Raw genomic sequence first — 14,174 nt, forward strand, 5'->3', positions numbered from 1 at the left:
GTCGATGTCGTAAAATTGCATGTCGGAGATATTCGTTTATAGCGTGTAATTCGTACGATCCCTCGGAAATCGTAATTTCCTTATCGTCGTTATCAAAATAAAATTTATTATTTCAAGAATTCACGTTCGATATCGTATGATACGTTTCAAAGTCCGTTAAACCAAGCTCGTAATCGCCATCGTTTAAATCTATAGCCGGAAAGTAGCTTACAGCAAGCGCGCTACTCTTGCCGGTCAACGTAAGTGTGAGTGACATGCTGGAAAACTGTTAAACGAATACTGAGTCGCGACGGTGAATTGTCAGGCTTTAAATTCATATCGATCATCGACCGTTTGAAGAAATCCAAGACACAATTGTCCACAAATACTTTGATTATAATTTTGATAGGCCGTGTGATTGTATTCTATATTTGCAACATTCTGTCCAAAATATCGCACTAATTCCTTGGGCGGTCGCAGATTTCCAAAACTATCGAAATATACTACACGATCTCCCCTCTTTGCATATGCAACCCAATGAGTACCGGAACCATCGACGTCATCCAAATTGACGATACCGCTTTCATTTCGCCGTACACCGTTTATCGGTAAATTATTGCGCATGAAAACACCTCTAAAAAATTGTATACGCATACGTCTTGCAAGTTGTTCCAATTGTACATTGGTTGTTACACCGGCAGGCATTTTTATTTTGACATTTTTCTTTCTTGACCGCTGTTGAGAATCCTCGTCCACGCTTGTATGGAGCGAGATAAAGTCCGTGACCTTCCATGGCGCGATTATGACGCTGCATTTCTTCGAGCTGACGTTACGTCGCCTTGCTATCGTTCACCGCTTTCGCGATTCCCGCTGCTCCGCCAGCCAACGAACCGAGAACTCCCAATAATGGTAAAATTGGTAAGATACCACCGCGCTTCGCTATAGGAAGTATTCGTTTTTTCGCAGTCTTTTTCTTCATCGATGATTTTTTTGTTTTCAGCCCCATACCGAATTTTGTCTTTGCTTTCATAGCCTCCCAAACAGCCGCTACGGCTGCTCTTTCGCCAAGAGTCGAATCTCTCGCGGTAATACGCGTTCGCGCTTTCGTGGCGAATGTATTATCCGCAACGTGTCGTTGACCGAGATCGTTGCTTCGGGAATAAGCTATGTCGTGCTCGCGACACGCGGCATCCAATGGATTGATACCCCGATCGCCTCTATCCAATCGTGTTTCTAAATGAGTTTCCGGTCTGCAAAACTGATTGCCTGGAATATGCAATTCGATAGGAAGTGCGTTTATCGCACGATTTAACAAACCGCTACCTCTTATAATTTTTGCTGGCATTTGTCACAATTTTTTATTAACGGTGTTGGACCGTCGAAATGTGTTTGCTGCCACGACAAAATATAATGTCGCGTGCATCGACGATACTGTTGAACCTCTGAGTCAGCTTTTATATGTTCGGGAAGCTTGTCCCACAATTGTTCCACGTAGCTACCAAAGTCTCGCAGTAAAACAATCTTGGGGATAATCTGTAACTACTCGGTGATAAGCTCGAGAATATCGCTGTCAACCGATAGAAGAAGAAACATTTTTGAAACTGAGCGGTTTCGATTCGGTGCGTCTCTATAAATAGGGCCCCGATGGCTTTTCCAAAATCTGATTTGAGATTCGCGAGAGCAAATATGCGGTTCGCGCGATAAGCGACGATAATCAAAGTGATAAATTTTGACGATAAAACACATGTAATGTCCGAGAAAGAAATACGCAAGCATGGAAACATGCTGCCGACTACTATACGCGGTATCATTTGCGGTCCTTCGAATTGCGGTAAGACTAACGTATTGATAAGTTTGATAGAAAGTCCACACGGTGTACATTTCGAGAATGTGTACGTATATTCGAAATCGCTCCAACAACCGAAATATCGATACTTGGAAAATTTGTTATTATCGATAGATGAAATTGGTTATTTTACATTCTCTAATAATAGTGACGTTATTCCACCGAGCGAGACGCTTCCGAATTCCATTTTTATCTTTGACGACGTAGCGTGCGATAAGCAAGATACGATAAGAGAGTACTTTGTAATGGGTCGACACTCGAGCGTCGACTGTTTCTATCTTTGTCAAACGTATGCCAAGATATCCAAGCATCTTATACGGGACAATGCAAATTTACTGATTTTATTTAAACAAGATGGTACAAACTTGAAACATGTATACAACGATCATGTAAATACTGACATGTCTTACGGCGATTTTCGCGCATTCTGTCAGAAATGCTGGCCACACAAGTATGGATTTGTAGTGATTGATAAAGACAGTTTACAGACTAATGGACGATATCGAAAAGGATTTAACGATTTTGCAATACCGTAAAGTGGTTAGCCGCTATCGATACATCGATCGAGCAACGTCTAAAAATTTTCGTCCGAGCGCAACACGACGACGACGATTGACAGTGACGATCGTGAGAAGATTGCGAGAGAGATTGTAAAAACGAGCGAATCAATCCGCAAAAAATATCGTTCTTTAAAAACCGGTCAAATGGAGGAAGACGTCGCATTGGAGAGGCACTTTAAACCAATTATCGAACCTCTAAAACAACTTGTCGAAAATACAATCAATGTGGAATCTAATGAAGCGAAAATCGAACCATTGAGTATGCTCGAAGACAAGCATCTGAAAAAAGAGTCTGAAACAAAGCGAACAAGGTCAAATATATCACTGAACGATTCGCTAATAACTTCTACTCCAAATCAATCGAAACGTAAGCGAATGAAACAATTATCGAATGTGGTTACTTCTACTCCGATAAAAGATGTACAATCGAGTCAAATATTGTACGAAAGATCGTCTCCGTAGGTGGAAGAAGTTTTGGAAACCACGCCTGAAACGCTTGTGACATCGGTTCAACATCTGCTACAAACGTCCGAGGGTCAAAATACATTGCGCACACATCTGGGTCCACTAGGGCAAAAATATTTTGGAGCTATTTTGAGTCAAGATAAAAATAACAGTATGGATTATGTTTACGGTGTTAAATTTTGCAACGAAGGAATGATGATTGGTGATAAAATTTTGATGTGGATAAAGATGACAATATAATTATCGGTGGAATAAGATACGTGGGAACACTAGGTCTCTACGAGTTGATTTTCAAGAGAATATCCGATGGTGACTTATACAATGACGATGATAAAATTAAATACAAAAATATATTACTGGCGACAAATGCGCATAGACGTGGCAATGATATGCGTAATCCAGTGTTAAGTAACAAGGGATACAAGTATAAAAATATAATAGCACCATTAATCTCTATTAAAAAAGCTGGAAGAGGTATAAACATACCGCGCGCTATGACGTTAAACGATAATAAGATCGATTACGTGCATTGGAATGATCCCAACGAGTTGGTTGATCGCTTGCGATTGCTGGAAGCTTCGCGTCAAGCCGGCAACAATGCCCACGACAATGAAGTATTATCAATTATCGAGGAACTTTACGAAGCTGGCCTTATTATAAATTAATCTATGCGTCGGCGAAACGAGTTAGTCTGTCATTATTGTTTGTATCGAAATGTCGATTAATAAATTTGGATTATCGTTGGGAACACCCAACAATTCATACTATCAAAGGAATGGATTACTAAGAAATTACGTGCGCGATAACGCTCTGTGTCAGACAGCCTCCGGCTTTGACGCAAGGTCGCGCAAGATACGACGCGTAGCGCAACCGGAAGATGATACTGATGCAGCAAACAAACAGTACGTGGAAATACGTGTCAAGCTTTTGGAAGACAGACAGGAAGAACTTGAGAAAAAAATAATCACGCTCGAGACGAATGTGCAAACGCTGCAAATAATGATGGATGAGATGCAGAAAATGCTTCGGTATGCAACTCACGCGCAGACTACATCTAATTCAGCGCAGGAGAAGAAAGATATATAAAGAATATATGTGAAGGAATTATCTCATTATTGCAAATTATGCCTCGATCAAATATGTCGCAAATGACCTCTGAAAAACAGCTGCTCGTGGAAAAATTGCATGCTCCAGCGAGAAAAAATTTCCCACATAGACGTGTCATAGTACGCGGATACGATGATCTGTGGCAGGCGAACGTGGTCGAGATGCGTCCATATGCACGATTCAACAAAGGCTACAATCACATACTCACAGTAATCGATGTGTTGAGCAAGTATGCGTGGGCTGTACCGCTCAAGAGTAAGAGTGGAAACGAGACGGCTGATGCTATCGCAAAGATAATTCGAGACGATGGAAGATGTACGAAAAATTTTCAAACCGACAGAGGAAAAGAATTTTACAACGCAAATGTACAGAAACACAGCATTAATCATTATTCGACGTACTCTATCATGAAAGCCTCGGTTGTGGAACGATTCAACCGAGCGTTAAAGAGCAATATGTCGAAAATGTTTATGTTTAATGGAAATTACAAGTGGATCGACGCGTTGTCCCGGCTCGTTAGAGAGTACAATGCGCGAAAACATCGCACTATCGGTATGAGACCTGTCGATGTTACCCCCGCGATCGCCGATAAACTTTTAAATACGGTATACAGCAACGTAAAGATTGCGGCACCAGCAAGATTCAAAGTAGGCGATTCGGTACGCGTGAGTAAATTCAAGACCTTCTTTGACAAAGGTTACACGCCAAATTGGTCGACCAAAGTGTTTAAGATTAAAGTGCAGAAAACTAATCCCGTGACCTATGTACTAAGATTCGCGCGGAAATCCCGTCGCCGGCGGATTTTACGAATACCAGTTACAACGCGTTGCCAATCCCGACATACATCTCGTGGAAAAAATAATACGCAAAAGGGGCGACGAGGTTTATGTGAAATGGCTGGGATTTGATGCAACGCACAATTCTTGGATACATAAAAATATTATATTATAAATTGTTAACAATAATACATAATATTAAAGATATTTTACAAATATATAAACAAATTGTACACTTTATAAAATATACATATAATTTACAATAAATATACATATAATTTTAATTTACAATAAATATACGTAATTTTATATTTACAATAAATATACATGATTTTTATTTACAACGGTATTTTATAATGTCCCCACGGTAACGTGTCGGTGGTTTGAGATACGATATACCGCTTGTCATCGTACGGACTTAGAGCAATTTTTGTCTCGCGAATAGTGTATACTTCGTGTAGTTTAGATCTTATACAAGACTGCTGACGTGTCATTTCAATCTCTTCGTTCAAACACCGCGTGTAATCGTCGAACGTTATCGTTCTCGCGATGACGTTACTCTTGACGCCTTTTACCTTTTTCGTGTCCTTCTTACCATCTACTCGCAACGCGTACATTTTTGCCCTAAGCCCGACGAATTCGATGGCGCCATTATTTTCATCCTCATTTAAACCCGGTATCTTTTTATTCGCGAGCGGTATACCGTACACATTGTCCACCGCATAATCGATGGTATCGAATCTGTCGACGTTGCGCTTTATATTCTCATATACATCTTCACACTCGATGTGATATATGAAACTGTCGGTGTCGGTGTACATGACTTTACATTTCTCTCGATACATAGGTATCATATAATCGTAGTGAAACTCGTACAAACATGTCTTGGATATATCGAGTATACACATACCCACGTAGATTGGTTTATTAAATTTCACCTCGAGATTGCGCAATTCAACGGCGATCAGATTCTCCGAAAACACGCTTCTACTATGAAAATTTGGTTTTGCGATCATCGCCTCTGCGCCATATCATCCATCCCAATGTGTCACGAGCTTAATATTAACGTGATTGCGCACATTTTTCATCGTTTTGCCAAATACCGCATTATTCATTAATTTACATAAATTTTTTTCAAAATCATTTTTCGCCAATGATACGCCGATAACGAATTATCGTACGAACAATGTACATAATATGCTATGCTAAATACTTTGTGATGTTGGTAGTTTCTCTCTTCCTCTGTCTTCTCTAAAACGCACTCCAGATCGACGTACACGACGAAAGGAAGCCGCTCCTTCCGATTATAATTGTTGAACGCGAGCCACTTGTCCTTATCGCTCGGTAATCGGATAGCTCACTCGTTCATCTCTCGACAGTTCACCGTATGTGATTATAACTTGTCGTTCGAGCCAAAGTAGTGCAAACATCTGTAAAAGAAATAATTTTTAATTTTTGTTCAAAGATTTCTGTAATATAATTTATTAAATATTGGGTTGAGTAAAAAGTCATTGTGTATTTTTTGTATGTTTTTCAAAGTTATTTATTTATATAAAGAACAAAGATCAATCAATGATATATTTTCCGTTTTGTTCGATGACCTTTTGCCATCTTTTGGTGAGCTTCATAATTCCCCGTTCGTAGAAGGACCTATTTTTATTAGCGAAAAACTGAATAAAGTGCTGATTTACTGCCTCATCTGAATTTAACGTTATTCCACGCAAGGAATTTTGAAGTGAGCGAAACAAGTGGAAGTCTGACGGCGCAAGGTCAGGCGAGTATGCTGGGTGGGGTAACACATCCCATCCAAGCTCCAATAATTTTTGACGGGTCGCCAAAGATGTGTGTGGTCTCGCGTTGTCGTGATGGAACACAACTCCTTTACGATTGACGAGCTCCGGACGTTTTTGGATGACAGATTCGTTCAAACTGTCCAATTGCCGACTGTACACATCCGAATTGATTGTTCGGTTCCTTGGTAGGAGCTCAAAAAACACCACACCCTTCCAATCCCACCACACTGAGAGCATAACCTTCCTCTGATGAAGTTCTGCTTTTGAAGTCGTTTGAGGCGAATCATCACGTCGGGACCAAGACCGTTTGCGTTCCTCATTGTTGTAAACAATCCACTTCTCATCACCAGTTATCATTTGTTTCAAAAAAGGATCGTTTTCTTCACGTTTCATGAGCATCTCGCAGATGTTTATACGCGCCGTCATATGAACTTCTTTGAGTTCATGAGGAATCCAAATATCGAGCTTGCTTACGTATCCCAGCTTCTTTAGGTGGACGTGAACACTTTTTTGACTGATCTTCAATGTTTCTGCAATCTCTCGTGTCGTGTAAAGTGGGTTTGACTTGATCAATGCCTTTATTTTGTCGTCATCAACCTCGGTGGGCCTTCCTGACCGAGGAGCATCTTTGAGATCAAAATCACCAGCGCGGAATTTCTTGAACCAGTTTTGGCACTGACGTTCTTGTAGAGCATCGTCACCGTAAATTTTACGCAATTTTTCACAAGCTTGACGCGCGTTCTTCCCTTTACGGAAGTAAAACAGTAAAATATGGCGAAAATGCACAGTTTGGTCTTCCATCTTCAACTTGTGGTAAAATCTCCAAAACTCAACCAAATCGCTCAATTTTTTTTTAGAATGAAGCTTAAACCGTCAACTGTTAAACGATATATGACAAACATATGTGTAAATGAATCTAGTACTGCCAAAACTGAACTAATGCCATCTGTTGCAAAAATACGCAATGACTTTTTATTCAACCCAATATATACGTACCGATCGCAAATATATTTCTTGTGTTCTTTTTTGCTCAATTGCGAGCTCATGAGGCGGGATAGATTCTTGATCCACGCGAAATGTCCAACGTTGTTGTCTTCAATGTACAACAGGTTGGCGTGTTTGTCTCTTTTTAGCTCACTCAGACGTATCGGGACAATGTTCTTTTCCTCGATACTATATATATTGATTAGATATTATTGGCAAGTTCGAATTTTTTAATTTGATTCACAGTCACTGGAAACTCAATGTCCTGGAGATTCAGCACTATCGTGTAATGCGGGTACGAAGATTCCCGATCCGCGTTTCTTTCGGCTGGATATAGAGCGGCGGCCACACACCACGCGAAACACGCATTGTCATTAGATTGCACATTGATTACCGCTCTCTTCATCGTTATTTCTCGCAGTAATTTTATGTGGCATCCCGCGCGCAATGGATTATATTTATTTATATTTACATTTAAATCGAGTATTCGCGATAATGCCCACCCGCTATCGCGTTCCTGAAATTCTTCGAGCGATGCTAGAGTGGGCTCGACATTGCGCCGTTCGTACCATTCGCGTAAATCGGATGTGCGAAAGAATTCATAGTTTCTCGTATTGATACTTTTATTTGCGCGTTTATTACCCGTCACAAATTCACCATTGAACACTGTATTAATTTTCACATTAAAGTGTTTTTTCATCATATTTTGCACGTGTTCGAGCACAATGTCTTTGACATCCTCGAAAAATTGACGAGGCTCGATGTAATTATGATTTATAACCACACCAGTCAATATGCGGCTCTCAAACGCCGTATCGATCTCTCGCCAAATCAATCCGTGTTGCCGCGTGCTGCATCCTGCACCCGCGTGTACAAAACGCGTGCGTAAGCGAGTTCTTCAATCCCTCGAGTCGTGCAATTCGGGCAATCAGCAATTGTCGAATCCCAATCGATAATCGTGGACGTTTGATTCGACTTTGCTCTTCCAATGATTTGATATATTCGTCGCATCGTTGCTCCCACGCAACGTACTCCTCTATCGAATTCACCCTTGCAGATTGCTCGCGTAGATTTTGTTCGGCACTGTTTTCCGCCATATTTCCAAATTTATGCCAAAAATCAAACATTTGCATATTTATATATGCTTGCTTATATTTATATAATAGAAAATAACCTTTTTCTAAAGCAAAAATTTAGAAATTTAATTTTGTTGTAAAATATTAATAAATAATGTTTTTATGTATCAAATTAATCTTAATCGATATGAAAAAAAGAATATAATGGTAGTGAAAGAATACAATAAAGAACGAGCAGAGAAAGAGAGCAGCTTGAATAAACGTGTAAACGAATGTGCGAGGAGCACTATATACTTATAATCTTCATGACAATTTATTATTTATAGTTATCTAGTAATTTATAAATGAGCAGGGTTGGGAAGTAACGCGTTACTTGTAACGCCGTTACAGTTACTTTTTTTCGGTAACTGTAACGGTAATGGCATTACAAATTTTATTTGTAATGGAAAATGTAACTTCGTTACATTTTCCGGTAACGAGTAACGAATTTAACAGTTACTTTTATCGTTACTTTTTTCAAATTTTTTGATTTATTTAAGATATTATTCTTGCTATTGTGCGTGATAAAATTTTTATCTTAACCGTAAAGCCGTAAGCAAATCGACCAATTAGCATTCTTATTATGTTGTAAAAATGCTTGAATATATTTTTATGCTAAGCGATACGTAGTACATATATAGCATATAAAATATGAAATATAAAAAGAAAGATAGAAATATATTTCTTTTGTTTTCCTCGTACATATACATACATACATTATATGGGTATTCGGTAATGTCCCCACGGGAGCGTATCGATCGAATGTGGTATGACGTATCGCTTGTCGTCGTACGGACTCAGGGCGATTTTTGTCTCGCTGATGGTGTATACTTCGTGCAATTTTGATCTTATGCGGGACTGCTGTCGAGTCATTTCAATTTCATCGTGCAGGCACCGCGTGTAATCGTCAAACGTTATAGTATGCGCTACGACGTTACGCTTGACGCCTTTTGCTCTTTTAGCGTCCTCCCTACCATCCACCCTCAACGCGTACATCTTCGCCCTGAGTCCAACGAATTCGGTCATGATGGCACCGTTATTCTCGTCCTTGATCAAGCCCGGCACCTTCTTGTTCTCGAGCGGTATACCGTACACGTTGTTAGCCGGATAATCGCTCATGTCGAATCTAGCGATATCGCGTTTCATGTTCTCGTACACATCCTCGCACTCGATGTGATAAATCATACTGTCTGTATCGGTGTACATTATTTTACAATTTTCGCGATATAACGGTAACATGTACTCGTGGTGAAATTCGTATACACACACTTTTGATATATCGAGTATACACATACCGACGTAGATCAGTTTATTGAATTTCACCTCGAGTTTGCGCAATTCAACGGCGATCAGATTTTCCGAAAAGACACTCCTGCTGTGAAAATTTGGTTTCGCAATCATCGCCTCCGCGCCGTATCGTCCGTCCCACTTTGTCAATAATTTTACATCGATATGATTGCGCACGTTTTCCATAGTTTTACCGAAAATCGCGTTGTTCATCAATTTGTATAAATTTTTCTCGAAATCGTTTTTCGCGAGTGTTCTAAAGCGGGTGTTCAGTTCGATGTAATCGCGAAGCCATACGGATTGAGCGAATTGCAATACGCGATGTATCTTTGTGACGCGAAGGCCGTGACGCGTGCACTGCTGCAGATTGCGATAGTGTATCACGTAACGCTTCTTATCGTACAGAGTCGCGAGGAGTTTGTCCTCCCGCTTATCGGGCGGCTTATCGCGCGTCGGACAAAACGGTAGGTCAGCTTGCGCGTCGTGAAGATGTTGCGGATACTCTAGATCGACCTCGAGAATATAACCTGTGGGCGAATTCGAAGCGATCGCGCTAACGTCAAAATCAGAGATGTCGTCGACCCATCGAAAATCGGCATAGGGCAACGGTTGACACATCGCCCAACCGTACAAATTGTTTACATCGAAATACATCACATACGACGATGGTTTCGATGGATCGTAAGACGATGTGTACTTGTTATTGGCTCGCGCGTATCTGCCGGAACATTGGCTCAGGCCACCGCGTATACCACGTTCGATAAACATAACTATGTCAATGTCTGTTAGCAATTCGAACGTAATATTCGTATATTTTAGCATGACATCCCACGTATATCCGGGAAGAGTATAGTAATACGCGGGGTCGAGCCCATAACTCTCGATACATTTGTCGCGAAAATTTTCAAAAACGTCGGCCAATAACAAGACATCCGTTTTTAAATATAGATCGCTGTATTCGCCCAAAGTTCGTACGGAGAACCGCTTCCAGACATTCTCGCCGTGCGCGTAATCGCTCTCGGATACGGTGTCACCGGTCAAGGAACTGTAAAATGATTCGCGCGGCGGTAAACACGTTTCGTGCAACCTATCGACGCAGCCAATGTATTCGTATGGAAAGACACCTTTCCGTGTCAATAAATTGAACTCTTCAATCGATAAATTTTGAAATTTCGATTTTAAAATTTGAAGTTTATCATTATTTAGAAACGATATCAATTTTTCGAGACTAGTACTGAGAAATTTATACGAATCGATGAACCGTAACTTTATATCGCTTCGCGAATCTGATCCTTCGATAGTATCTTTAACGTGTTTCGTGAATGAAATATACTTTTCTTTCGTTATCGGTAGTAGATTGATCGAGCCTTCGAACGCTGTTGCTATTTCCTCGATAATAAAATGTGAATCGTAACCGGTTGTGACCGATCGTAACCGGAAATTGTGAAATACTATGGGAATGCAAAAAGATTCTTTATAATTCAAATTACAATTTGAATGCGCGAGACCTTGGTATCGCCCGGTTAAATGGCAATGATCGCGTACGCGTGTATCGTCTTGCGCGAATAGTTTCTCGCAAATGTGACAGTGTATCGCACTGTAAAACTTTTTCCGCTCATCTCGCGTTAAATTTACCATGGGGACATTTGTGGTTAAAATAGCCTTTACGCGTTGCGCTAAATTTTTTAATTCTTCCACGAACCACGAAACGCAATCGGTGCTGCGGCGAGAATGATACGCGGATAACGAATCATCGTACGAACAATGTACATAATATGCTATGCTAAATACTTTATGATGTTGGTAGTTTCTCTCTTCCTCCGTCTTCTCTAAAACACACTCCAAGTCGGCGTACACGACGAAAGAAAGCCGCTCTTTCCAATTATAGTTATTGAACGTGAGCCACTTGTCCTTATCGCTCGGTAATCGGATAGCGCACTCGTTCATCTCTCGATAGTCCACCGTATGTGACTGTAACTTGTCGTTCGAGCCAAAGTAGTGCAAACATCTGTAAAAGAAATAATTTTTGTTCAAAGATTTCTGCAATTAAATTTATTAAATATATACGTACTGATCGCAGATATATTTTTGATCATTATGTTTGCTCAGTTGCGAGCTCACGAGGCGGGATAAATTCTTGATCCACGCAAAATGTCCGAGGTCTTGCGAATCTTGCACGTATAGCAAGTTGACATGTCGGACAGACACGTCAACTTGCTGTCTTTCGCGCCGAAAGACGTATCGGGACAATATTATTCTCTTTCTCGATGCAGTATACATTTATCGAAATGCCGTTATAAAGTTCAAATTTTTTTATTTGATTAACGGTCACTGGAAACTCAATGTCCTGGAGATTCAGCACTGTCGTGTAATGCGGGTACGAAGATTCCCGACCCGTGTTTTTTTCGGCTGGATACAGAGCGGCGACCACCGCCCATGCGAAACACGCATTGTCATTAGATTGCACGTTTATTACCGCTCTCTTCAATATTATTTCTCGCGGTAATTTAATATAGCATCCCGCGCGCATTGGATTATATTTATTTATATTTACAATTAAATCGAGGATTCGCGACAATGCCCACCCGCTATCGCGTTCTTGAAATTCTTCGAGCGAGGCAAGGGTGGGCTCGACGACGCGTCGCTCGTACCACTCGTGTAGATCGGACCTGCGAAAGAGTTCATAGTTTCTGGTATTGATACTCTTATTGGCGCGTTTATCACCCGACACAAACTCACCATTAAACATGGTGTTCACTTTCACGTTATTACATCTTTCCATAATTTTTTGCACGCGTTCGAGCACAATGTCTTTGGCGTTCTCGAGAAATTGTCGCGGTTTGATATAGTCCGCATTAATCACCGCACCGGTCAGTATACGGTCTTCGAACGCGGTATCGATCTCTCGCCAAATGAGTCTTTCCGCGTTGTTGTCACCACTATAATCACCACCGCTATGTATAAACCGTCTCTCTAATCGAGTCTTCGCACCCTCAAGTTGCGCGATTCTGGCCACCAGAGATCGTCGAACTCCGATCGAGAGTCGCGGACGCTTGACACGGCTGCGTTCCCCGAGCTGTTCGATAAATTCCTCGCATCGCTGCGCCCACGCGAAATACTCGCCCAAGGTAGCGACTCGGTGCGACAGCTCAAACAGGTCGCGTTCAATCCGCGCGATATTTTCCATAATTTCCATTTTGCGGATTATCGCGAAATCTTCCGCTGTACCGAACAATTAGCTCACACAAAAATTACAAAGTACCCGCTGTACTCGGCGCTCGCCGATATTTGTAAAACATCGATAAACGTATCTCGACGCGTCTAAACCTTGAGTCACGTTGCCGCGAATATTCTAGCAGACGGACATCGCCCGCTTTACCTATCCCGCTCGCACGCACACCGCACGCGCTATCTCCCTCGCTCGTACACCGTACGCGCCGTCTCGCTCACTCCATAAACTCTATCTCTCTCGCGACGCCCCCGCACAATACCGGCCCCCACCACCGGACCGACAACGCATACACGCACACCTCGCGATAAGCCCATCCTCTCGCCCTGCGCCGATTTTCCCTTCCCCCTCATTCCTTCTCTTTAAGAAAATCTGTCCTGTATAAATATATCTATATATATAAGGATTTCTCTTTAAGAAAATCTGTACCCGAAAACGAAAAAACTCAGCCCCGAAACGCGATAAGCGCGCTCGTATCGCCGCTAACGCGCGTCGCGAAAAGAGCGACGAGAACGCTCCTTTCTCCGTTCGACCGCCCTCCGACGATCCCCGTCTCTCTCGACGCCAGATACCCGACGTCCGCTCGCGGATCGCGCGCTAGAAGCGACGCTCGTCCCTAAAGAATCGCAATAGCGGATCGCGCGCTAGAAGCGGCGCGAGTCCCTAAAGAACGAGTCGCGCCGGGGAGGAACCGCGGCCCCGAAAAATCGAGTCGCGCCGGGAAGGAACCGCGACCCCCGATCGAGCCGAGCGCCATCTCCCAGGCGATCTCGTCGACTCGTGCCCCCCCCCCCCCGCGTGACGTCATATCCCCCCGTGCCGGTTTCCCCACGCCCCTCACCCCCCCCTCAGAGGACCCGATCCAGAATTCTCCTATATATACTACTCACTTGTGCGAAAGGTTCATATAAAAATGTATCCCACTGAAAGAAGAAGTATGAATTATTACGTTCCGATTCAAGATGCTGATGAAACTTCACCGTGTAAGAAGAAGAAATGTAACAAGTAAGTTTTAATTAACTTGAAGAATTTT

At 41.9% G+C, this 14,174-nt stretch overlaps 1 protein-coding gene across 1 annotated transcript; it reads right to left on the reverse strand.

Annotated features, from left to right (window-relative positions):
* Positions 1–9,342: 9,342 nt before the first annotated feature.
* On the reverse strand, positions 9,343–11,859 carry LOC138933574 (uncharacterized). Its single transcript, XM_070296393.1, has one exon. The coding sequence runs from the start codon at positions 11,857–11,859 to the stop codon at positions 9,343–9,345; it is 2,517 nt and encodes an 838-aa protein (XP_070152494.1).
* Positions 11,860–14,174: the final 2,315 nt, after the last annotated feature.

The sequence above is a fragment of the Polyergus mexicanus genome, unplaced genomic scaffold (genome assembly GCF_030449975.1).
Source record: "Polyergus mexicanus isolate NDT 795.1 unplaced genomic scaffold, iyPolMexi1.0 SCAF_5, whole genome shotgun sequence".
Classification (NCBI taxonomy): Eukaryota; Metazoa; Arthropoda; class Insecta; order Hymenoptera; family Formicidae; genus Polyergus; species Polyergus mexicanus.